Source organism: Ambystoma mexicanum, chromosome 4q (genome assembly GCF_040938575.1).
Source record: "Ambystoma mexicanum isolate Mex_15411 chromosome 4q, UKY_AmexF1_1, whole genome shotgun sequence".
Classification (NCBI taxonomy): domain Eukaryota; kingdom Metazoa; phylum Chordata; class Amphibia; order Caudata; family Ambystomatidae; genus Ambystoma; species Ambystoma mexicanum.
In genome coordinates, this window is record NC_090928.1 from 928,098,325 (window position 1) to 928,126,099 (window position 27,775).

The 27,775-nt window shown below is 43.3% G+C and overlaps 1 protein-coding gene across 5 annotated transcripts in view; it reads right to left on the reverse strand.

Moving 5' to 3' along the window:
* The window catches only part of EML4 (EMAP like 4), a 1,387,551-nt gene that overhangs the window by 851,914 nt on the left and 507,862 nt on the right, over nt 1–27,775 (reverse strand). For 3 of the 5 annotated variants that reach the window (XM_069608481.1, XM_069608484.1, XM_069608480.1), the window contains exons 3-4: nt 10,300–10,429; nt 9,076–9,258 (exon numbers count right to left, since the gene is read on the reverse strand). In XM_069608481.1, coding sequence (XP_069464582.1) covers nt 9,076–9,258; nt 10,300–10,429 — 313 coding nt within the window. The remainder of the gene's footprint in view (nt 1–9,075; nt 9,259–10,299; nt 10,430–27,775) is intronic. The other 2 variants (XM_069608483.1, XM_069608482.1) reach the window with 1 other exon arrangement.

Here is a 27,775-nt window from a genome sequence, read left to right on the forward strand (position 1 = left end):
GTGTGAAAGTCCTTGGCAAAAACATGCCCTCCTTGACTGTTGATGAAACAATCATGTGCGAGATGCAGCAGCTGATCACGGAAGCTGTACTACAACACATGTAACCACATGATCCACTCCCTAAGAGATCTAACCACACACCCATCAACTGCTATTTCAGCGAGTCTGTAACCAGCACCCTGGCATCACGCATCTCTAGCATAAGCCTTGAAAGATCAGCTCATGGAATGGAAAGGCGGCAGAGACGTGGTGGAAAGCTCATTCACAGATTGATGCGCCGATTTCACTGAGAGAGCAAGCAGCCAATACACAGTCAATGTTATGGCCTATTCTGTGCCGCCTGGGCTCATTTGTCCGGCTTATACCGAATAAATACACATTGAATCTCCGGTAAAAGCGCCATCTTCTTTTCTCAAAGACGAGGGTCAAGTGTAGCCAGTTGTCAACAAGCAGAAAAGGCATGTGGAAGAGAGGAGAATCATGGCCTGAGAACCGACCCAACACGTGAACTTGCCCATTTTAAGCAACGGGAATTAGGTGCTAGAAACACTGCAGAAGGCCACACCTGCCAAATATATTGTCAAAGAATATGGCAGACTAGTGCTGTCATTTTTATGCATCAATCGGGGTGACCCATTTAAAATATGGCCTACTAGGAAGTGATGCATGGACAGGGATCGAGATAAGATTTTGAAGCAGAGGTATTTTACTCCCTATTTTCGTATTTGAGAGTAAAATAATTTTTAGGGAGTACAAACTGAGCTCCCAGTCCCAAGACACGTATCCTTTATGAGAGTAGAAATACATTTTGACTCTTAAGCGATATCCTTTTGTAATCTATACGTATTTGCAGAGTCATTCATGCACATAAAAACATGCAGTACTATCTTAAAGTTCCTCTTCAGATCAGGCAGAAAGGATATTAGTGCTGCTTCTTGTGGCACTATGTGGCTGTACCACTGATTTGGGCATTTAATTGGAGCTCTGTGGGTGGAGCAGAGAGCAGACTCCTCCATGTAAGCAGTTTCCTATTGTTTGAGTATGTGTCTGTTTTAATGGAGCAAAAGTTATTGGTATGCCATGTAGATGTTCATACATTTGTATTCATATATTTTTTTTTTAACGCATTTGCAAAGTTCACAGTTCCGCTCATTCTGCCCAAAGTACCTTCAGTGAGACTACGTCTCATATGCAGCAACAGATGGAGGAGTAGATCTGAAAGAAGTTGTCACCTTGCATATAAAATAAACCATTCCAAGGCATGTATCCCCACAGCAAACTATTAGTATGCACAATAACAAAACAGCCACAGACAAATTCAACAAACCAGGCAAGAGAGTTTTAGAGCAAAGTCCAGCAATAAGTCTGTGAAAGATGCAGAGCCAGCCGCTTGCAATGGTTAAACATGCCGTATTAGAACAGGGAACTAAGGCCTCAAGATGGCTGCACGTTAGGTGTCTGTGCAACCAGCAAGACCGAAAGCTGGATTTGAGATTTTTCTTTTCATTTTACCCAGTGAAACAAATATTGTTTTAAACCTCCTTGTGTGGTAATGAAATGTTTAAAAACTAAATGTGCAATGCTCAATATATGTGTTGGTGTTTTAGCTGTAAATGTTCTACTTAATGTTAATTTGAAAGCAGCAATAATTTAAATAAAAAAATGCCTATATTGAACTGTCTTGTATGGGACTAGATAGTGCTGACATGCAAAATGGCCATTATCACCCGTTTAAAGAATGGACGCATAGTATTAGCACTACGACTAATCCCAACGAACGCACAGTAAGTAACAAACAGTGCTGCTCTACTGGTAAAAGATGGCAGTCCAAACGAGGGCTACCTCCACCCTGTACAGTCCTCCTGCTCTCGAGCTAGGTTCGCACTTTAAACAATAAAACTAAACATTTCAACATTTCCTCGCATAGACGGTCCTTCAACAACGGCTCTGAACAGTCTCGGATTCAAAAGTTACGCCATCACTGAAGGCCCTTCCCGGTCGCCAAAAAGGAGGCTTAAAATTAAAACTTCAAAAGGTTGGTTATTTCTTCTTCAAAGCAGGAGCTGATGAGAGATACTGGATTGACAAAACGACGACAGTGCTCCAAGTGCCCACAAAGGTGTCCATATGGCCACAGGTACAGACCTCTTCACACCTACACGCTGGAAACCCTTCCTGGGAGTAGCCCTAACAGGGAGACATCAAAGCTATGCCCATCCAGACCTGGTCTTCTATGAAGATTATTACCGCAGTGAGGTGAGGCACCGGTAGACTAGAAAATGGACCGGACACCACTTTTTTCACATTGGCTACAAAACAGCAATGAGGCTGCAAGAATGGAAAATAATTGCAGGTTGGCTGTTTCCATATCTAAGGGAGCGGGGAACAATAGCCAAAACATTGTCATTGTAGTCCAAGTGGAATGAAGGCAACGCAAGAAGGCAGCAGGAGCAAAATGGATGTGTTTAAACATAGCAAATGATGTACAAGGAAGTGGGAAAAGCTTCAATGAACACTTGGGAAAATCTAAAGAGGGTGTTGGCGCGATCACCCTCAAAATACCCTAGACCTTCACGATTTTGTGCGGTAGTATGGGGAAAATCTCGATGGGCAATGTTGGTGACATTGTGTGCAATAATCTTTGGTCCTCACTAAGTTTCCCTCATCCTGGACCCTGCAGTATGACCAAGTAGGACCATGTTGCAACTCCCACATCATTCATATTATTAAAGGTAAGCAAAGAAGGTGAAGATGTGTGCAGTGAAGCACATGACTCCCTGTGCCGCCCCGCTGGTGCTGAATAACGCTGCATTCCTTTTCTGAATGCCTCAGCAAGGTGGGTACCGGTGGTCCCGGATCTCAGTCAAAGTTGCCTGTATACCTCTCCCCCCAGGGAACTGCAGAAAGAAAAAGTCCTCCTGATGGCGCAACTGTGGGGAGGAATGGATCTTTGTGAAGGAGGGGCTGTTCTCTTAAGCCTGCAGGAATATTAAATGGCTTCCACATCGGACACATGAATTTGGAATTAATCAGAAAAAGCAAGAAAGAAATGGTGGTAGAGAAACTAAAAGTGCATTTAGGTAATACCGACCGATAAATCGCCTGGATCAGAAACTGCATCACCACCAGCAAACCTTGTTGTAAAGTCAATGAAGACACAGCGGTAGAGACATTTAAAGATTAAATCCAGCAACCCATAATTTCTAGGAATACATTAGGGTAAGTTATAGGAGAACGCCTGGAAAAAAATAGAAGTTCGAAAGCAGTTTGGTAATTATTTTTCATAGAATTATTTAGGTACTTGGCAATGGCACAAAATTAAAATCCAACAGTAAAAGGGATTCCGGTGATAATAGACTAAATGCAAAAATAGATGGAATCGAATAAAGCATTCAGCCAAAACATAGTAAGAAACATCATATTTTAAATAATGTATTGAGTTTGATAACCTAATTTTATTTTGAAGAAAATAGTGACAAAACATATATTAATGGCCTGCGGGTTTAAGAGCAAAAAACACGTTTCCCCTTCAGAAAAGGCAACCAACTGGGGAAAACACTGAAGTAGAAAATGTGAGGAGCAGTGTACAACAGGAAGATGACCTCAAACGATAGAGGCAATAATTTACACAAGAAAGTAAGAAACACAAGCAAGATACTTAGAAAGACTAGACACGCATCACGACTGTAAACCGATAAAATCGTCTCTCTTCTCCAGTGCTGTAATGATCTCATCTACAAGACTCCAAATAGAAACACGGTAAAGTCTTGAATGCCTATGTGTTAAAAGGGCCCTGGGAATCAGCTGAGAGCAGGAAGCCATTGGGTTACTTAGTCTCCTGTCACACCTGATGTGGTTTCCAGGCAAGTCCGGTCTATGAAGGTCTCATCCAAACAGGTGTCCCCCTGCCCCTCCAGAACCATTAATGACAAGATTTACTCTCTTGCTCCAGCGTTGGCTGATCTCTGCAACCACTGTTTCACCACCGGAGTCTTCCCCTCTCCTCTCAAGCACACCCTTGTGCAACCCATTGTAAAAAAAATTTAAAAAACTTCTGCCAACCCCTCCAATCCAGCAAACTATCTCCAGATCACCATCACTCCTTTCCTGGGCAATCTCCTGGAGAAATTGGCTCCCTCACAGCTATCCCTCCACACCAAAGCTGTTGGTTGCCTCCATAACCATCAGTCTGGCTTCAGAGCAGCCAGAGGCCTGGAAACTGCTCTCCTGAACACCTGTGAAGATTTGCTCTCTAACCTTGACACCAACTCTTTCTGTCCTCATTCTCCTCGAGGTCTCCTCTGCTTTTGACACGGTGAATGACATCCTGATCACCCACCTTCGCGATACCTTGGGCATCACGGATCAGGCTCTGGAGTGGCTATCCTCTTGGATAACCATGCCAGGTTGAACTTCGGTCCTTCCTCTCCTCTGCCACACTCTCCACGTGTGGTGTTCCCCAGGGTTCTATCGTCTCCCCCTGGTTTTTCAATATCTATCTGCCCCCCTTGGGCCTCCTAATCTCTACCTTTTCATCCAACTTTGTGTTACGCAGATAACTCGCAACTCTCTTTCAGGCTAACTTCAGCCGCCTCCTCCTCCTCGCTCATCTCTGACTGTCTTTCCGCTATTCAGGCATGGTGCGCCTCTAATGATCTCTGCCTTAATGCCAGCAAGATAGGAGATCCTGCTCTTTGAAACCCCTGCGCCTGCTTTTCCCCCTCTCACTCTGGCCGGCATCCCTGGGACCTGTGCCCTCACCCTTTTGTGAGGCAAAAAACCATGGGGTAATTTTTCGACTCCACTCTCGCCTTCTCTCCACACATCACAGACATAGCCAAAAAAGTCCCATTTCCAACTGCACCTCCTCATAGGTATTCTACCTTTTCTCACCTTCCCTAAGAAGCTCACCGTCTCCAGAGCCCTGGTTCCCTCTAGGCTGGACTACTGCAACAGCCTCTTTCTCAATCTACCCAACTCTACCCTTCGCCCTCTTCAACTCATCCAGAACAGGACTACAAGACTTATCCTTGGCCTGAAGCCCAGGGACTGCATCTCTCTCACTATGAAATCCCTCCACTGGCTCCCAGTGGCTGCATGGATCAAGTTCAAGACCCTCTGCATCATCCGCAAGGCTTTCTGGGGCTGGGGCCAGTAGTATCTCCAACGCTCTCTTCCGAAGTACCTTCCTACCAGAGCCCTCCGCTCATCTACTTCCAATTCTCTGCTGGTGAGTCACTTCTCCTAAGAGACTGGGCGGTAGATAGCTTTCCTCTGCAGATGCCTCCCTCTGGAATGGCCTCCCTGCCGCTCTCCACCTTGAGCCAGATCTCCTTAATTTCCGGAAGCTAAGCCCCTCAAACCTTCCTTTGTTCCTCTTCCTTCTCTCTGCCTCTCCTCTGCTAACCTTCCCCTCCTCCATTTTGTGTGCATCTCCTCTGCTAACCTCCTCAGTTAGCCTCTCCTCTGCTAACTTTCTCCTGTCCATACATAGTTATGTTGACTGTCTGCCTGGTGGTCCTCTGTGTCATTCAGGACACCAGGCCCTGCCCCCGTCCAGTCCCCCGCACTTGCCTCCTGGCCTTCCTGCACTGCCTCCTGGAATTCCTTGCACTGCTTGGGTGCGATTCCCTAGGGTGGCCTTGCCTTCCTTGCACTGAACCCAGGGCCCTGCTGCTTTGGGTGCACTTCTCTTCCCCTCCTCTGCACTTCTTGTCTGCTCACTTGCACAATCTAAATTATGCTAGACCTAGTAAGATCGTTGTCTTGTTTATCCCTTGTTCCTCTCCCTTGCCTGGTTAGGCCTTGAAACACTTATGTATAGGTGCATTATAAATAACGTATCTATCAATCAAATGGCCGCTCTATGAAAATTAAACCTTTGGAGGACTGCAAATGTAGACTGGATTAAAAGTGTTGGTCAACATGCAATTCCGTGAAGAATTAGGATCCCCGACTGAGGCCATGTATAATTTATTGAATCGCAGAAGCATATGGAGAGTATTGCATGTAACCAGAACTATCTACCTATAACTTTACAGTTCAATAAAGGAAACAAAACATTTGATCTATGCTGAATGGCTCCCCTTTTTTTTACAATTTGTCAATAAAGAATATGACTGAACAGGGTGTTGGAATGCAGGGCTGCAGTCATTTAACAAAATGCTTGTGTGGAATAATTTAAGAAATGTAGTGCTGGAACCAAGCAAGAATTGAAAATGAGAAATATAAGGGATGAAGACGCAGCCACATTAAGCAGTTAACCAGAATGAAAATCAAGGGTTGTAATGATACCATTGTTCGCTTACTGCTAAATGAAACCCACTGTTTTTTTTTAAATGTCTTATTGTTTTTTTAAAGAAACGAAATACATTGTTATTTTCGTTTAAAAGCAGGCAGATAACCGACAACTGTAGCTAGAACCTCTCACCTAAGCAGACATGAGACTGAGGGTTGGTGCGCCCACAAAAACAAATCATGTGACTAGTATCACAGATTGTGTTAACTTGTATCTTCCATGTGTACTTATGCAATGTCTTTATAGAATGGCATTTTCCAATGGCAACATTTTACAGCTTTTTGGAAAACTATGTCAACATTTCTGATGGAAAAAAACGTATGTTAGCACACCGTTCCTTATCCAGTGCACTAATTATGCAATATTCCTTTAGGAAAGGTATTACTTTGCCGAACACAGAAGAAGGGCGTTTTCAGAAAGTCTTATTTGGGTGCATGAATCTTAAAGACAGGCCAGGACTAACAAGTCCACTCAACCTGTCAATTTTTATGTGATCTGCAATATGACTTTAATTCAACCTGACTTATTGTGACCTTACTTTCATCTTTAAACCATATTGGTTCTATCACGTTTTTAAAGGCAGCTTCTATAAACGAGGGGCATCGAGCAGTCCAATGCGAAACCTTCATCCGTCAGGAGTCATTTTACTCTCCAATGATCAGCTCTTGCATGTGCATCTTTGAGGGTCATGCCTCTCTGTGCGTCCTCCAGATTATGGCAACGGGAAGTCACTAGGTCCAACTTCTAGTAATAATGCCCCCTTCCCAGCCACACCTCAAAGGTCCCCCTCCACCTCTTTTGATGAAAGTTTTAGGTTCCTGAGCAAAGTTATTTATGCATATTGCACCACCACTTGGGCTGTTACCCATGAAGGGTGATCGTAACGTTTTCTTCTTGTTCTTTGAAAGTATATGCCCTATATTTCAACAGCTTTGGCTGTCAATGCTTTGGCAAGCTTTCAGTCCAAAGTAACTCTTGTTTTGCATAACTGTAGCACCATCTGTGCCCCCAAAGAAATCACATCTGAAATGAATCTAACAACTTAGGATCTGGACCATTGACCCACCTTTGTACTCAGTGGCCACCTATGTATTTCCAATGGAGTGGTCCCATTCTACTGCTAAAGGCAGGGGAGAAACGCACATTAAGAAAATGTGACCAAATACTCTGTTATTCTGAAACTAATGCCCATCCCTAGCTTACACTTGTGCAGCATGGATTTCAGATGGTGGTCAAGTCTCAGCTGCACCATTGCATCAAAAGCACAAAATCGTTCAGTGTAAATAATTAGTAAGATGTCTGAACTATCCTTGGATAAACTAATGGTTTTGAAATCATCGAGGATTGGCTCCTTAAGTGTGTGGGCACGTTACACATTTGCTTGCCATTGTGGGCCCGTTATCTATTTCAACCCTACCTGCACAGAGCAAATATGAAAAGAATGTCCAGAATGTAAGGAGAGTGACAAAATGACGGGGCCAAAGGTTCCCAAATTGCCATGCGAGGAACTTAGAGTGGAACTATTCAGCCAATGAACTTTAGGGGTGTGTGAGACGTATATAACAGTAGTGGTTGATCTGCAAGCAAAGTGGGCTGAGGTTTGCATCACTAAATACATCCACTGCAGGAGTAATATAAAATTCTTAGAATCTATATTTTGGAGTGCCATCATAATTGATAATGGGGCTCAATGAATCGCAAAGGAAACTGAGATTTGTGTGTGTGTGGAGAATGGGATATAACACACTAACACATCTTATACTATCCCAAGAGGAACGCACGTGTGGAAAGGTTGAACAGCACACTGATGTCTGTCATTCACTTAGCGTTGGAGTCAGGAAGAGAGTGGATCAAAGTGGTTATGGAGCGAGTTTCCCAGTGCAGGTTGGCACCTCAATGCTTCACAGGTGCAAATCACTGTTTGAAATATTAATAGGAAATGGGCCTAATACCAATCGGTGTCCAGGATGGAACAATAGAGAATGTGCCAAGAATATTGATTTTCAGTGTGTGCAAATATAGATTAAAAAAAACAATATGATAAGTTATATTGTGTGAAGGATGTTCGGATGCATCCTGGTCAGAGAAAATCACCTCGTTAGCTTAGGAGTGAATCATTTTTCAGACAGGCAAATGGTGGAAGAGGATCTTACCAGTGAAGAACATGTGCATGGTGGAGAGATATGGAATACGTAGATCGCGCCAGTGTCTCCACGGAAGAATATTAATGTATTTAACTGCGCATTTTTCAGACAAAAGGAAGTGTGTTGTATTTTAGTGACTAGGCTCCACTTTGAACAGTGGATCCAGGAATCCCACCAAAAAATAAAATGATACCAAATTCATTAGAATATACTGGACTACACAAAAACATAAGGAGATTGATGAACTGGCTTGGGAGAAATGCGACCCTGCCCAAGTCTGCAGTTCAATCACACTATCGGAAAAGGACCATACTAAGAAATAGGGGTCAAGTGTTATTTGGGAACCTCTCAAAAGGCTGTAAGAACCTTCAGTTGAATGTATGGGGCCAATTAAAAATAAATTTAGCCTGATGTGTTTAAGCTAATGACTGTTCAGCAGATCTGATTGGTTTTACTTACTGACCAGCACTATATACCTCTTTTTAATCCCTCCTCTTTTTATGTTATATATTTATAGTGATATATACACAAAATGATTTTTATTGAGAACTTCAGAAGACACAGAATTCCATACTGACAGGCAAGTAGTATCATTACAACCCTCCCTGGCTCAGCTTTTGGCACTGTGGAAACCTTTTGACTGGAGAAGAGTTCTTGCTTTCTGGAGTTTGTCTGTGTGTTTGGAGAGGCTGTGAGTAGGGCTGGGGAGAAGGTGATGCTTGGATTTGTGGAGTTTGTTGAATTTGATCATTAGCCTGAGATTCCTCTTTTTTCTCTTTCGTCCCATGAGGTTTTTCCTTCTTTTTCTCTGTACCACTGCAAAATAAAGTATAAGATGGAACAAAAACATAAGGCAATTAAAAATAAACAAAATGAAATTGAAATAAAGTGGTTTACCAGATGACAACACAAAAGATGAACATTTCTAAAAGTTCACGTTTCTAAGGGTATATATTTTGCAGCTCATTTTAAAATTGCTCTCCGCCTTTAAAAGAAGATTCATGATGTACTGAAAGAAACTTTTAAGCAGCTTTGTTTTTATAACCAAGCAACACAAATCATAACATTAAAAAACAACCAGCATCATCTTGAAGACCCATTACAAAAATAATGCAACATTGGGCGTGAACAAACGCTGTTGCTACACTCAAATGGACTTGCATCTTACAATAATGGCCCAATGAAGACGCACAGCCTTCCTTCGACCGATGACAGATTCCGAATTACGTTGTCAGCAAGAGTCACAATGTCTGACTAAATATTGCTTTTAATTAGTGCACTGGTTGATGATCTTGAAATCAAAAGTAAAGAATGCATGTTATTACTTTGAACAAAGGTGTACAAGTTTGTATCACACAAGTGTATCAATTATTTATTAATGCGTAATTAATTTTCCAATAACCGTGCAGTGTGAAATCACTACTGGCTTTGCAGTTAATTTATACATAGAGAGATTAAACAGTGTCTAAAAGGGAAACCCAATTTGTTGGGTCTACTACAAACTCTCCTGCAGCCCAATAATTTTCCTGTGCGCGTTAATCTGGGTTAAGTGTCTATAGCTTTGTACAATGCATTTGTGTAACCAGAGCACTTGATGAAAGACACAGTGAAAGAGGATCATTGGGAGTCAAACAGTACATCCAGGAAACAGATACTGCACATTTTTTGATGAACACTTCGTACTGTAGTAAAAGTGGTTTCTCCTCAAAGTTTCAATAATTCAATTTGAAAGTGATAAAAATGTCGTACTCGTCATATTTAAAAAATCTTATTTCCTTGAGCAATTCCATCAGACATCTTTATGGGAGGTTCTGTTTGCAAACAATCAACACAATAAACAGTTGCTTTATTATTTACCTTTTAGCAGAAGAAGAAAACGTGTCTTTTTTAGCAACGGAAACGGAAGAACTGTGTGTCGGTTTTCTGGTGCCAGCGCTTCCGTTGGTTATGCAGGACAGAGAGAAAGCTTCTCGAAGAGCAGGCTGACCTGGCAGAAGTAAAAAAAATAATAAAAAAATAAAATAAACACATTTAAAAAAGGAAGACTTATGCCATCGTCAAAATGTACTTTCCAAGTCCACAGCTTTTGTGACCAAGTTACTTCCTTCCCCCATGAACAAAGCGTCACTGCAGACTTGAAACATGTTTTACAACTTCTAACTAGAATACAGGTCACCGACTTCTGTTTGGAAGGCAGGAGAAACGTTCCATCTAACATGCTAGTTTGCTCATTGTGTGAAACTGCTAATCCTGTTTGCCTAGGTTTCCAGACAAGACAAACGCATTTAGACTCCAATAGGTGCCTTCACGAAGAAACCTGAAAACATTAAAGTTAGGATTTGCGGCACAAATTGGAGATTGGAAACTGGTCCAGAATTGCTTTTTGGCTCATGCGATCATCCTTTCTGACGCAAAACGTTTTTGTTTCTCGGAGATGATGCGAACAAAAGTACCTGTATATAATACGCTATCTTGATTTTCAAAAACGAGTGCATTTTGTTTCGGAACTTTTTCGTACATGACAATATGGACTCCGTGATCTGCATAGAACAGGTGTGCGTTTACTGAAAAGATGACAAAGTCCTCAGTACGGGAACTTGTATAACAACGATGGTAAAAACTAGACAGAGCCCAAGTGGTTGCCATCTCCTTCCTCCAGACTTTACATATACAACACATCAAATGTTGGTGAAAATACATGTAACAACGTCCGCATCTCCGTCTACACATAACATCAAGGCTTCTGTATGTATGTACAAACTAACGGCGAATTACCATTTTCTGCAAATGCGTCTTCCTCTCATGACCCGGCAAACTGTCTTACAGATATATTTTAGTCTGGATTATTAGGTGTGAAACTATTCATTATGGTACAGATCGGGAGAAATGGCGTACAAGGGGGGACACACAATGAGTTCATAGGTGTTTGGTTATTTGCCCACCGATAGATTGCCCTTGCCCATGCTCATCACTAGGGCATTTCCAACCAGTTCCTGCCCCTGCCCACCCAAAACACGTATTCATGCAGACTCTGAGCTCGCTTTAATGAATCCGTACCATCACATTTTCCACTCAAAGTACCTGCCAGTGTTTTTTCAAAGCCTTCACTCTTCTGAGAGTGAATGACTTAATTTCAGCTGCAAAATCGCTATTGGTGTAATAGAAATGTCTTAACCAGGTCGGTCCTTCAATGAAGGCCTGTTAAAAACAAGCATTGCCAAAGTCAACAGTTTTGGTTTATGTATAAAGTATTAGGCTTTTGCCAAGCACTGCAATTAGATGCCCACGTACGCACACCTGCTACGATTAAAAGCCAGTTAATACCACTGTGGCAGTGCCTGGCAAATGCTTTCTCATGCATAAACATAAGCTCAAACTGTTAATGTTGCCAATGCTTGTTTATACAAGGCCTCCCAGGTCAAAGATTGGAACCCCCCCCCCCCGCATCCTTTGGGGCATCAGCCCCCCTCACACACAGTATGCACTCAGGTGGGGGTTGAGGAGTGGACCAATAATACTGCAAGAGTGAAAGCTCCTTTCTGAAGTGTTCTTAATGGACAAGGAGAGAAGGACAGCGCTATGCCCATTTGTGCATAAATGCACAAGTAATATGTTCTATAGTGATACTTATGGTAATTTCAGTAGCCCAGTTTCCATCGTGCCCCCTTCCTGCCTCTCTTTTCCTTCAAATAGTTACGAGGGTTGCATGGCCCACATGCTGTTTAGGTTGGTACTCTGGTCAATACAAGTGACTTGTCTTTGTAAAATAACCCACAACCATGCTCGACAGCCTGCCCCCTTAAAATGTGGGTTTACCAATGCAGATCAGTCATAAAACATGGCAATGTTCTCATAATGCCAGCCCACAGCCACACTCTCGGCTCATCAAAAGCAAACTTATCTCGACTGGCCAAAGGCTGGATAGAGCAGACTATACAACATGCTTCCTGCCAACTACTCTAGGATTAGGGTAGGTAGAGCATATATAGGAGGGGTGACACTGCTTTAATTCACCACAAACCACTGGTAGCACCTTAGAAGTGTAATTTAACTCATTTGCTTTGCGAAGGCCTATCTATCAACCTTGACCCTGACCAGTTCCAAATCTCAGCTGCTTCCTTTTCTATCAACTCCCTTGGCGAACTGCTGCTTAACTACCTATTCTGTTATTCTTTTTATAAGCAGTGTCTGCCTTTGGAGCACATTATGTAGTGATATTAGGTGATATTAATGTGCTGGACCGCCACTGACAAATCTGGGAAGATGCAGATAGTTTGAGAACCCAACCGCATCTCCTCCTTGTCCCTGGGAAAACAATATGTGGTCTCTGCCTCGATAGCTCAGGTTTTGGCAATGATTGGCCGGGGGAACTGCCCGGGCTTTGGCCACAAGGCAAGAGCACGATGGGGCCGCTCCACAGCGTAAAAAGGAGAGAGCGTTGCGGATCATCAAGTAGCTCCCTGAGTAGACACTCCACTACTTGCTCCATACCAACGGCTAGGGCATCCTTGGACACTCCCACTATACGTATGTTATTCCTCCTCGACCGAGATTCCAGATGATCACATTTATTCTCAACTAGCTTCATGTCTTTTGTCAGCAAGGCAACAGTGGTCTGAAGGGAGTGAACAGTGTCTTCCGTTGCCCCAATATACTCCTCCACCTCATTAATACATAGAACCTCCTTAGCCAACTGAGACCGCACAGACGAAACATTGCCTGTGATGTTGTCCAGTTTCTCGCTGACTGCTGCAAATCCCCTTGTCACGGCCTTCCTCATTTGCTTAAGATCAGGGGCTGCATGTTCAGACAGCTGCGCACGCTAGGATTGGGAGGGGAGCGCGGACCCAAGCTCAACCCGGGGAGCAGCCTTGGCGTACCAGACCATGGCCCCAGACTTCTTCCCCCCGCACCCTTGATCATTGCTAGCAGCAAGGGAGATCCTGGGGAGGGCGATGCGACAGACAGTATTCAGCCCCCAGGCCAGGCTGCCATCTTTGGTCGAAGCCCCCCCGCGAGCAGCCCGCCTCCAAGCACCCTCAGGCACCCGTATAAGTTATCTCTGTAATGAAGGGCTGCCAAAAGAACTCTACACCCCACTCCAGAGCCCCAGTGGTCTCATGCAACCACAGCCCCTGGGCGGGAACAGGGGGCTGAATAAGACATTGTATCGCCATACAGAGCAGCAATATGGGAAGTCTCCAAATCAGGGCCCACGGAAGCAGCACCTCCAACCACGGATATCTGCCGGTGTGGGTGGCTAGGGGGCTTTGGGCCAGTAGGGTATAGTTACTAAAAGTCCAGCTGTGGTTTGGGCCCCCCCATCCAGACCTAGGATCATCCACAACACCAATAGGGCAGGCAAATTCTGAGTCTGCAAGGAGAAGGGAACGCACCACTCAGCTGCAGAAGTCATCGGGCAGCACGAGCCACCAGCACTTCTCCAACACGGCCCGGACCGGTAAGATAAGACAGCCGTACTCAGCGTTCGCCCAGTCAGCCACAGGGGCCGTCGCTGCCGTGTCCGCCACGTCCTGATTTGCAACCCCCGACCACAGAGTCTGGGGCCGGCAGCCTCCGCCAGGTGCCTGCTCCAGCAGCAGGATATGGACAGGCCAAAGGGCTGCTGCAGGCTCCTCCTCCGCCAGCCAGGACTGCTGCCTCACTCCGGATTATGCAGTTTCTCCTGGAGGCTCAATCGCCAGCAGGCCTCACAAGGCGTCGGCCGGGGAATCCGCAGGCACCCGCCACCTCGGCCTGCGCTGATGACGCACAGCAGGCGATCTCAACTAGAAGGCTTTCGGAGGAAAAAAGTATCTAGGACTGACACAGTATAAAAGATCTTCATGTAGTGAGACAGAGCTCGAAAGCTAAGCAGCCATCTTCCTCGGCTGCTCAACACCCCAGAGGTGCAGATTTAAATGCTGCCTCTGCACTGCAGTGAATTTGCTTTCACAGCAGCGGCTACAAGGAACCTGTGAACCTGCTCTGTGCCACTGAAGAGCATGAGCTGCAGAACAGGGATACTAATGCACCTGGGCAGAGGTGCACACTATGCTTTTGGCATGGAACTTGATAAAAGGGAGTCTAGTTGGCAGATCACCCTTTGAGATGGATTAACCACATCATTTTATATTTAATAAAATATTTCAGGGCTTCCCCAACCTTTGCAGATGGCAATCCTTCACAGGGGCTCGCTCTTTTGCCTGGTGTAATCTGGGTTCCCACCTCATCAAGTAACGAAGTGTGTCTTGATGAAGGTCTTGGACAATGTTCTGGCTAAAGACAACATGTGACATGACTCACCCCTTGTACTATTAGATCTCTGTACAGATAGTGTGACATCTTGCTTTAAGAGAGGTCACAGGTTAAATATATTGGAGCTGAACTGGGCTGGGTCATTTCTCCATAATAGCAATGCAATGGTGTCCTTTGGACCATTCAGGTTGTCTCAAGCCACTGTACATCTGACTACTTCTCCATCTGAGAAGTGGATTATCTCCTGTTTGGCTTGGATGCCAAAGTCGTAGGCTGATAACCAGAGATTTACCAGAATCTTTAGCTCACTATCTTTCACAGTGAAGAAATATCCTGAACATGTCAGTCTTTGTCCTGCCCTGGGGCAGTCCAGCACCGAAATGCTAGGCAATTCTCCTCTGAATAAGAGTACCAACAGCATCCCCAGACACGTGTTTCGGTCTGGTTGGACCTCATCAGTAGGGAGGAGCTGTGCATCTCTAAGAGTAGTGAGCAAGGGGTCCACGTCTTGATTCCCCCTAGTAACTTAGGGTGAGACCCAAAGTTACTTATATATGGAAATTAACAAGGGGGGGGGATCCTGGGAGTCCCTCTGCCCTCTGAGTCTTCTCTGTGAAAGATAGTGAGCTAAAGACTCTGGGTAAGTCTCTCGTAACCAGGACTAATGTCTGGCAGAGGGACTCCCAGGACCCCCCTTGTTAATCTGCATATTTAAGTAACTTTGGGTCTCACTCTAAGTTACTAGGGGAATCCAGACATGGACCCCTTGCTCACTACTTTTAGAGATTCACAGCTCCTCCCTACTGATGAGGTCGAACCAGACCGAAACACGTGTCTGGGGATGCTGTTGGTACTCTTGTTCAGAGGAGAATTCCCTAGCATTTCGTTGCTGGACTGCCCCAGGGCAGGACAAAGACTGATATGTTTGGGATATTTCTTCTCTGTGAAAGATAGTGAGCTAAAGATTCTGGGTAAATCTCTCGTAACCAGGACTAATGTCTGGCAGAGGGACTCCCAGGACCCCCCCTTGTTAAACTGTATGCCTTCTGGGACTGGATGAAAACCAATTGGCACCTCCTTAATACTGGTAAAACAGAACTTATCTATTTTGGAGTGTCAGAGGCCTTGCGATCTATTCCAAGGAGAGATGCTCCCCAAATGTCTTCCGGCCATCCCACCACACAGAAAAGAAGGCAAGGAACTTATAAAGCTGTTTTTTCAACCCAGCAGCTGAAGCATTTAAGCATATGCTTGCCTAAAATGGGTAGGTCTTCTGTGATGGAAGCTCCTAGTTTGAATTATTGCTGTGGACAGTGTGCTGGTTGGTTCCCGGCATACCTCTCTCTCACACACCAAGTAGGACAAAATGCAGAACTCATGCTGGTGTTTGGTGTACAGAGGGATCATATTGTCCTTTATGGATTGCAAAATTAGATTCTGATTAAGAAGAGGGTCGCCTTCTAGGTGGACTGCCTCACATTTTAGACCATTCAAAAATCTAGCCCTCGATCACTCAAATAAGATAACCTGCTTACTGTTAAAATAAAAAGGGTGCCATGTAAATACAAACCACCACACAGACACACACCTAAGCGCCCAACAACACTGTAAATATAGTGAAAGTGACATTTCTATTGCCATCATTTTTGAGGCAGGACTTTACATGTAGATTACATATTTTATTTCAGCCACTGTGAGAATCAAACAAGAACTATGCCCCATCTATTTGAGTGCATTTATATACGAAGGAAAACAGCAACCCATAAAAAGTATACTTACAGTAAAAATGTATTTCCTATTCAATGCTTATCTTTAATATAGGTTTACAGCCGTGTGTTATTTACGGTGCTAAATATCAAGCGCAGGAAATCCAAATTACATTTGTGTGATATAGAAAACTGGCTAATTTTTTATTTTTATTGTACGTGGTTTATTACAAACCTTATACCAAACATCATACAAATTACAAATAACTATTTTTCATTAACATACAAAATACGTGTATAAAAATGTAAAAATGTAAAAATTCATCACACACAATAGATACTTCAATCAGTTAAAATTCAGAATTCAGTTTCAAAACCTTTAAAATGTTACCACCTTAATTAATAACAATGTGAGTTGGCCCCATAAGATTCAATACCAAAAAGAGTGTGTATTTAAATATGCAACAACGTAAACATAATTACTAAAGAATTGCTCGTTTCTTCTGGCCACAAGGACAGATGACCATCAAACGTTTAAGGGTTTTGGTAGTCTTCTGACAAAATCTGCATATATCACTTATACTCTGATGAATAACTTTTCACGAGTGTGAATAATATTCAATCGCATCCTTAGAAATGTTCTCAAAGCTCTACCATCAGGACATTGCATCATGTAACCCAGGAGTGTTTTTGCTTTTCTGTCGGTTGTAGTTACTCTAGAAACCACTTACCAGACCACAAAAACCAAAAGTTCTTGGACTCAGGGAGGCAATAACCCACAGTTAGACCAATAGTTGGAATTTAATCGGCTCTTTACATACAGGCCCTTTTAAACATACACAACACTCTGTAAATGAATAAGGTTGGTTATACATAGACATACACATAAGTAAGGACAGGAACGTTACATCACTGATATTGTAGTTGAAGGAGAAAACGTAATTTCGGCCACCACAACACTACCCAGTCACAAGGCAAGTAGGCAGAGAGAGATCACACATGCTAACGAGGTCTGGAGCGGAGCGTCCTCCCTCTTAGCGAGACCTCATCACCTGGGGTTCCAATTCTATTCCACTACCCAGATACCCCTTCTCTTATGGGGAACAAATCCCCACCGACCTTAGGTTTCCAATCGTTCCAGGCCGAAGGACGGCCAGAAAGCATGGGGGCACAGAGCAGAAAAATCCAATTAATAGTGGAAAAACTCAGCTCGTCTCCTGCACGATCGTTGTCAGTACCCCTTATCACTGCACCTGCACAACTCAACTCCATTCTTGGCACGTCCTTGATTGAACAATACGACAACTATACTCCATAATGAGCTCGAACTTCTTCCAAATATACACATTGCAACCGTGGCAGAACTCATGTCTATACATTGAGCTCACAGAAACGTAGACTTCCATTGTGGTTATGGAAGTGAATGTCCAAAATGGCCGCGCACTGGCGCCATGTTCTTTAGCTCATTTTCGCACACGCATTAGAGTGTTCCTCTTTTTATATTTTTATATTCTCCATGTTTAGATCAGTAAACAACTAATATGAGCTTTTCCGATCATGTTTCTATCCAATCTATAGCAAAGATTTTGTTTTATTATTAATATTATTGTTTTTTTCAAACCATTAAAATAAATTACAACATAAAAACAAACACCAAGACTAACAATTCCAGGACTCCCTCCTCGTTTCTCATAGTCATGTTTTTTACAGACATGTTCACTCTACTGGTGCAACCTCAAACGATTTTCAATTATCTCTAGCAGCCATGTTAATGGAAGTACCAGTTTTAAATCTGTTCCCTGAAACATCAACTTCCACCATTCGTCTGCACATAAGGAGGGGTGGTTTAAACTCCAGTGGCCCAAATGAATTGTTCTTTCTGATCTTAATTTGGTGCAAAATAGCACCAAATGTTTAAGAGATTTGTTGGGTTGCAAGCAGAGCCTGCATTCAGGTTCTAAGTGTTCATTGCTTTTCCATGAGTGAAGACGGTCGATGGTTTTAAACATGTTTAGCCGAAACAGTATAAACAATCTTCGTGCTTGTGGTTCGGGGAACAGTGTAATATAGCGTTGCTGAGTGTTCAAGGCACGTGTCACAAGTGGCACATCACTCATTGATTTGGCAACGACTCTCTCCGCACGGATTTACCCTTTACTAGTTTAGGATTGTTAACGAGGCCCTCTAGGGAGATGTCCCTTTGCATATTTGATCCCTCTATTTCTTTACGAGCCACCACGTGGTATAGCGATTCAGAATTGGCCACAATAGGTTTCCTTTATATTAATAGCATTTTCCATAGGACCACAGGACATGGATGTTAGGCCCATCTCGTATTGTATAATTGCTGCCGGGAACAGAGTTTGGCAAGCTCAGCGCTTTCTGCCATATCATGCGCCCACTGATCTACAAAACTCACATTTCTCAGGAAACAAGCTCGTCACCAGTCCATATAAATAAGTTGGAATTACCTCAATGGTGTAATATATCAGAGGGATAAATGTAAAACGGCAGTATTTCTTACAAATTTGAAGCATTTCACTTCCCAACTGTATAGCCTTCCCCCTCAAAACAGTTGCCAAGGGTTATGGGTGAAAGGATCGAATACAAAGGATCAAAATGAAATACATTCGAGTCAAAAGGACTGACAAAAAGAGCACTTTTTAAAACTTTTTTATGGGGGGTACCTCCCCACACTCCTGCTTTTAGGCCAAAAACCATTAATTTTACCTATACCAAAACCCCCCAAAAAGAAAACATAACAAAAGGCATTCAGTCTTTTTTTTCCCAGTCTTTTTGACTCAAATGTATTGCAGTCGAGCCTTTTGTTTTCGAATGAATGACTGGACACTGTTTCCAAGACAGTCCTCTGTGTAGATCTCGTTAAAGTGTAACCCAGATATTTTACCATCTGCATAACTGCCAACAGGCTCTCACCCAATGACCACTCAAAATTAGCAAGATTGGTTCTCTTTCCATTAAAAGATAGAACATTGGTCTTCAAAGGGTTAGCACTGAACATGTTCTGCGAAATGTATTCGGTGGATCTTGTTAACAGCCGCTGCAGACCTATCTGTGTTATTATCCATGAGCAAGACATTGTACACATAACTTAACCAGAAACACATTTCTTTAGCAATAACCAGTGGAATGAATGATGCCGTCTGTAGGAAATATCCACGGTCTGATACATAGAAGTTAAAGAGGCAGGATGGGGCAACATGCACCCCTGCATCCATCCTCTGGCAGTCTGAATAACCTCTGGTACCTGGCTCTGTGCATTCAATCTAACTTTGACTCTTGCTATGAAGAAGTGTCAGAAAGCTCCATCTCCTGAGTTTATTCCAAAGTATGGTTCTATCGACCATATCAAACACAAGGGTCATATCTACACACGCTATGCATACAGGAACCAACCCTTTCCACTTGTATACTCGATTAGTGTGTTCATAACCGTACCGTTTGCATCCATCCCGATCCCCCTCTTAAAACCGATTTGAAATTTGGATAGTGTATTGGTTTGAGTGATCCACTATACATGCAGAAAATATCTTACTATCCACATCCAGTAGGGGCAAATGGGCGGCATCTGGGTGGATCAAGGTGGTCCCCCTTCTTAAAAATTGGCACGATAAACAAGGCCTTCCAAGAGCTAACAATGCTGTATTTGCCTTAAATCCTATATTCTTGATTTTGTAGGTCTCGCTACATTGGGTTACAATTTCATATTGAGTAGAGGGAGCCAATAATCTTGCTCATTTTCTCGTTGAGATCTACGATTTGTGTCCCAAAGTCACATTTAGTCACAATACACTCCTCAAAATTAGAGAGCGCTCTACCAGGAGGCCTATTAGACGATGGGGGTGGGGTTGGGATCGTTGTTTACTCCTTCCACTGGCACTTTAGGATGACCAAAAATCAGTGCATGTATTTCACAAATCCATGTCAGAACTTTTCAGAGCCTGAAGCTCTTCAGCTGCAGTGTTGTGGATCGAGCACAGAAATCTCTTTGAATTTCTCTTATTATACTTTGATTTCCCACTCTTTTCCACCCCCACCTGCTTTCTCAAATCTTTTACTGCTGCTGCCCCACTAGGTCCAGGCACGGCCAGTAGATTGCTGTCATTATTTGCCTTATTTGTGGTCCGATCCTCAATCACAGTTCTACTTTCCTGATTAAAATGAGAGAATTGTGAATCAGTCATCAGTGGTAGGGTTTGAATAGAAGTAGCCACATTAGGCTAACTGTTTACAGCCTTTGTTACTGGAGTAGTGCCCATCTAAGTGGCCAGTCTAAGGGCTATAGGATGAGAGGAATGAGCCAAGTCGTTCAATGTCTCCAATTTCAGGTTAACATCACTCAATATTAAAGTGTACGCTCTAACTTCATCTCTGATGTTAACATAAATTTCAACAAAAGCACGGTGCGCAGAGCTCAGCACCGAAATGGAAGGTGATGAAAGTTTGACTCTCTCGTCAGCCTCCCTTAGATTGTGGTGAAACAGAGCTCTCCGCTTCTCACTGGTGTTCTGATATGAAGAGAGGTTACTAGATGAAAGAAATTTAGTCAGCAACGTATGCGTTCCAGAACAGGCATCACCATGAATCAAAGAAATACGCATTCAAGAGAAAAAAGTGTATGTTGTTCAAGGGCCTCAGACCGAGGCTTCTGCGCCCTCTGACTATTCAGAGGCAGACCCCTTGTTGGAACATTTATTGATTAAACAACCTCTTCCGTTTCCATACAATTGGCTAAGATGACAAGGGACCCTCTACTTAGGGTTTCATATGCCCAGAAACCTGGGCACGTATTAAATCATGGTTGGAAGAATAGATTAAGGCAGGAATGAAGGGACCAACCCTTGCCTCTAAAGTTATGAAAACTCAGTCGCTACAGGCAAATAATATAACTGTGCATGAGTTATCTGGACTAGCGTTTCAAAAATATAAAAAACAGAATGGCAGTCAGAAGGGGTCTTTTGAGGAGTGCCCTTTGCCTAACCAGATATAGATATAGGATATAGACCACAAGAGCAAGTGCTTTAACTTAAATAAATTAGGTTGTGAGCAGGGAATTCTAATCTTACTTGAGTGGCTCACAAAAGTCCCTGTCGCCACTCCTCAGGCCCCTATGAGGGAAGTTCTTGGGTTTAGCCCAGATCCATCCAACTCACCATGTATATGTACCATGAGAAAGTGGATAAAAGGGTGTGGGCATCCGGTAAAAATTATGTAAGATGTATGGCAATAGATCCAATTAAAATTCATGTTAAGACCAATGCCATACTCCCAAGGATATCCCAATACAAAGTATCCCAGGAAGGATTAATAGGGATAAGGGGAGTGATTAAGGATTTACTGGTTAAAGGGATAGTTAAGGAAATATGAGGGAGCCCATGCAATAGCCCAACTTTGCCAGTGCAGAAAAAGAGGGATGGCAAAGAAGGCTCACTTATTGAATGGATAATGGTGGTAGATCTGGGCTAACAATAAAATTGTTGTGCCCCAGTTCCCAGTTGTTCCAGATATAAAATCACTGTTCCTCCCTCCGCGCAATACTTTACAGTTGTGAACTTAAAGAATGCATTTTTCAGCTTTCCAATACATGAGGACAGCCAGTACCTTTTTGCCTTTAACATGGATGGTCGCTCTTACACTTTTGCTTTTAGCACAGACGGCCGTGCTTACACATTTTGTCGAACACCCCAAGGATACACAGAGAACCCAAGTATTTACAGCCAGGCATTAAAAGCACAATGGGACTCTTTTACCCCATCTCCAGGCACAGTGTTATTGCAGTGCATTGATGACCTACTTACAGCAGCAGATCCCAAGGATGGGTGTGTGTACTGCACCATGTGCCCCTAGAGTTTTTACCTCTCATAGGACGTAAGGTTTCCACAAATAAGCTACAATTTTGTCCGCAGCAGGTCGCTTATCTAGAACATTTACTTACTAGGGGAGACAAAAGATTGCATTTGCAATTAATACAAATGATACTTAACATGCCAGTACCCCGCACACAGCAGGAGGTTAGGGGATTTGTGGGGATGACTTCATTCTGTAGACAATGGATTCCAAACTTTTCTTTGTTAGCCAAGCCCTTAATGGAACTTACTACTAAAACACTACTCCTGTACCTCTCCCCTGGACTCCATCTCATCAGGAAAGCTTTGAGGCACTCACATCAACGCGATGTAACTCTCCTGCATTGGGAACACCAGACTATACTAAATCCTTTTTTCTGTTTGTGCATGAACTAAAACGGTGTGCTTTGTCAGTCCTAACGCAACAGGGGGAGAAGAATAGTCCATGCGCCTATTTATTGACCACTCAAGGCGAAGTAGCTAAAGGGTTGCCAAATTGTCTAAAGGGGGTAGTGGCTGCTGCCCTTTCTGTTAAACAAGCAGAAACAAGACTATTCAGCCATTCTTTAATGGTTATTGTTCCCCATGCAATAGACATTCTCCTGAACAAAACATGAACACAACATTTAAGAAATGAACGGTTCACTAGGTATGAGTTGGCCCTGTTCGCACCCAATATTAGTATGCAAAGATGTAATGCCTTGAAGCCTGGCACCTTTCTGCCCCTCCCTTCCGATGACCTCGATGTCTTGCATGACTGTATACTAATAAAAGACGAGGAGACAAAAGGACGGGTTGATTTGACTGATGTTTGTTGATGGCTCTTGTTTCAAACCTGATGGCTCATCTGCTGCAGCATACAAGATAACTACATTAAAAACAGTTATGGAAACCTGTAAAATACCTCAGCATTCAGCACAAACGGCCAAAATTATAGCGCAAACCAGAGCAAGTGAGCTCAGCTTTGGACTTGGAGTAAACATTTACACTGATGGCCAGTATGCATTTGTGGTTGCCCATAATTTTGGGAGGCTCTGGATGGAACGCCGATTTTTTACTTCCCATGGGACCAAAATTCAACAAGGTGAACATATTCACAAATTATTCGATTCACTGGCCTTGCCAAGCCATCTTGCCATTATTAAATACAGCGCACATAAGAAAATCACTGACCACATGGGCAAAGGCAATGCATTTGCGGACACAATGGCAAAGACAACTGTCCAAGCCCCTTACCCTCTCAATTATCTTTCCTGTCCACGCAGAACAGCCCATCCTCCTTTTGAGAATACACCTGGCATGATTGTCAGTATTCAAGCGGATGTTACCTGTCAGGAATTGAAACAATGGGAGACTGATGCAGTTTTTGTGGGTGGGTGTTGGGGGACAGGGTGAAACAAGGGAAGATGGATTTTGCCAAGCAAATATATATATCCATGATGATATTAGTCACACATGAAGTGGCTCATATAGGGGAGGATGGCATGGTTAATCTATTACATACACTTTGGAATATCCAAAATATTCACAAAGCAGCAATAGTGTTTTGTAAACAGTGTACATTATATGTACCACACATAATGCTGGGAAAGCAGAAGGAGAGCCGGGGGGTTATTTTGAGGCACTGTGGAGCCCACGGGATAGGGATGGTATTTATTTTACTGGCTATCATAGATGTCCAGTCGAAAATACCATGCTTTCCCCCCCAACGCCAATTGCAAACTGTTTGGCTTTTTACCCATTTTTTAAAGTATGCTCTAAAATGCCACATTTTAACCCATTATTTAAAATAAATTCACAGAGGGAAAACTCCCCAAAACCGCCCCGATTGCTTCGGGCTCCCTCACTGCGCTCGGTCACTATGGCATTTTTGTGGGAAATATTTATATCTCTCCACTTAAACATTTCACCAGCTCCCACTGGCCCTCAGACTGTGTTAGGAACGAGGTCCGGGGAGCCCAGGAACTGTGGTGGGAGCAGGATGGGTGGGAACACTGGGATAGTGGTGGGAGCAGGGAGGGGAGAGCCCAGGGTCTGTGATGGGGTGGGGAGAGCCAAGGGACTGAGTAGGAGTGGGATGAGGGAGCCCAGCAACTGTGATGGGAGAAGGTGGGGGAGCACAGTCACTATAATGGGAGTAGGGTGTGGTGACAGCGCACAATAGTTCATAGCCATTTGTACATAATGTCCATTTGGCATTTTTGGGTGGAGGCGGCCCTCCGCAAATTTTGCTCAGGGGGAGCCCAGGCCAAAAAAGTTTGAAGACCACTGCCTTATTTGTTCTTTCCCCCTGCATACGTGGGATTTAAGGTATCTTTGAGGCATATGAGAGTCTCCATACCTTGCATGTTGAAGTGCCTATTGTATATATTAAATAAGTCTATTACTGCACCCACCCCAGTTACGATGGATAGAAATTGAAGGTTTTGGGAACCTGTTGCACACTCCACTACTCTCCATCCTAGATTTACATCCAACCAAACTAAAAATCCCCCACTTGCGCTGCCCTTCAAATTTTTCAAAGCGGGTACAAAACATTATTGAAACCCTTGAAAAAAAGGACGGGTTCAGTAGCCCAAGTATCTTTGAGCGCTATTACATTAAATACTCTCACAAAGGAGAAGTCGTGTCATCCATCCATCTATCTATTCAGGCCAGCTATATTCCATGATAGTATACTAAATTCCCCACCCTCTTCCTTGTGACAGTGATTCCCTTCGCCCAGTCAATCAATATCTTCCAGATCACTGGTATGGTTATTCTGGGGCACAGTGGGTATTGTTTTCTCGAACTATAGTGTGCCCCAAAGACGCTGTAGGACAGAGGGGCCACGCTATAATCTGTAGAGTTTATTAAATACGTTCTCAGTTTCAAACTGAACATTTGGGAACACTCCCAGGAGAGAGCAGCTACCCCAGTGGTCAAGACTGACATCTTTAAAGGACTATCTGGGGGCGAGGTATTTTGGACACTCCAAATAATATATATATATATATTTGCCGCTGCCACGGATACACTGACCATGCCTCTCCATTGGTCTCCTCGTGGCAAAAGACAATTACCCAACACAACACAAATGGTATATTACGCACCAACAGAAAATTGTCTCATTCGAGATTGTGCTATCTGTTTATGTTTTTGGATCCTGCTTGTACTACTTGATGCTTTTGTATTATGTGATATGCTTTGGCCCCTTTCGGTAAAACCAACATCTGCACCCTTGCCTGATGTTACTATGGCAACTGTACCCCATGATCAGCATTTTCATTGTGAATTAATGAGTAGAAATGTGTTTGTTACCCTTATGCATCAAACACACACGATGGTTCAACGAAGCAATTGCTATGTATGTTTATGGTTTCCTGCTTTTGTAGAGGAAGAGCTTCTTCCGCAACAGTTGCCCTCTCCCGTTCTTTGCTTCATGTTATGCCTTACACATGGCTATATTAAGTATAGAAACTATAACAATATTTATAGGAATAGCCCAGAGAATAGCTAATATCCGCTATGCCTCCCGTTCCTCCTCCTCCTCCTCCTCCTCCTCCTCTTTGTATGCTCAGCTACAACAGCAGGTGATGCGCGAAGAAGCCTGTGAATTTGTTATTCTCCCAAATGCTACTTTCCCGTCATCAGATGTGTTTACTCCTTTTTCCTACCGGGCTGCACTAGCGACGTCAGCAGCCCCGGTTCTACCTACTACACAGCTATTGAATAATAATGCTCATTCATTTTCCATCCCTTCCCTGCATCTCTGGGCCTCCAACACAACAGGGTCCGTTTGTATTGAGAACAATGCTTCTAAGTTCCTAGGCTATAGCACCAACTGCAACATAACTTTCACCATTCCTAGAGATTACACAGTAAGTGCCCTTTTATTTTGGCGACTCGCTATATTTCATTTGTGGGCTTAACGCTTACACATTGGAGTGGTCGTAGTCATTTAGGATTCATATTTTCCAACCGTATCTATTAAACCCCCTGTTGTTGACAACCCAACCAGGCATTGCAGAACTGTTATCAGGACGATACTGGAGCACAGGTATTTGGTAATCGAATTAAAGCAATCATCCCCTGTTATGGCCCTGCCAGAAACTCTAGGGATATCCGTCGCCTGGCTACATTGTTAGAAGTAACCATTAATGACACCATGAAATATTGAGTAAGATTACTGCATAATTGCAGGCGGTACGCCTTGTGGCCTTGCAAAATAGGTTGGTTTTAGATAGGATACTTGCAGAAAAGGTAGGGGTATGCAAAATCCTAGGGGTAAGTTGCTGTGTCTATGTGCCTGATACATCTACTTCTGTTCGCGAAGCAATAAAGAAACTGCATGGCATTGATGAACAAGACCACGTGCCCACTGGCACATGGGACCTTACCAGATCCTTTTGATCCATCATCAACTCTTTTGGCTGTAAAACTGGTGCTTTCCTAATTATAGTTTTTTTTATTTTTCTTAAGGCCGGTCTTCTTCTACATGGTCTACCTGTTTGCTGCCAGGCACTTACCCAGTTGCTCAAACCTCCTGTTTCATCTGTGTCAGTTGGTAATGCATTGATAATGCAAGACCTGATTCTCCTTCCACTTCCCAACCTGTATATCATGAACAACATTAAGAAGAGCTGATGTTCAAAGGGCCGTTTATGGAAATATACTTTAAATGAACACCAGTTCTTTCTCTACAGAAAGTGTCACACAACAGTTCTGCCGTGGTCCACAAACAGTAGTCCAAATGACTTCTGTGTAAGTTAAATTAGAGGCATTGTTTTTTAAGCAAGGAAATATAGCTTAATGTCAAAATTGCACGCACAAATGCCAGCAGGTGTTGATCTTCCCCCCCTCCCCTCCAGGCTTGAAAAACACATGTCAAGCCCCTACCCCACCCCTGAAGGTCTATTTGCATTTCCTGTGTCACGTCCCTCACCTAGAGTGTTTGGTTTTGATGCCAATAAATGTATCTACATAAGTGTAATTCTGTGAAAGCGTCTCAATTTTTGTTTATCTTCCAGGCGGGTGAACCTATGGGAAGGGTTCACAAACGTATTCATAAATGAACATTTTTACAGACAAGAGTATGGGCTCACCCAAATTGGCTCGTATTTCGCTCACCATGTACTCCCCGGAGCAGCCAAACCCTTGGTTACACCCAGTACTCCAGATAAGATTTTGAGGTGCAAGTATTTTACGCATGGTTTTTCAAATTAGAGAGTAAATGCAATTTCAAGTGAGTAAAAATGAGTTTTCTCCTCTGCAAGAGAGTAAAACATATCCAACACATATACCCAATGCATATGTAAAAATCAGACCCGTAGACCAAAATCGTTGTAGATCAAAGTTGTCTGGCTTGCGCAGAACCCTTCACGCCACAAGCAAACAGCACATCCCGTCTGAGCAACATCACATCACTCCACTTGATAATGAGATATATCCTCCCTGACCATGCTAACTACACATCTCCTCTAGACACATACTAACGAATACGACACATACTCTGTGCACATG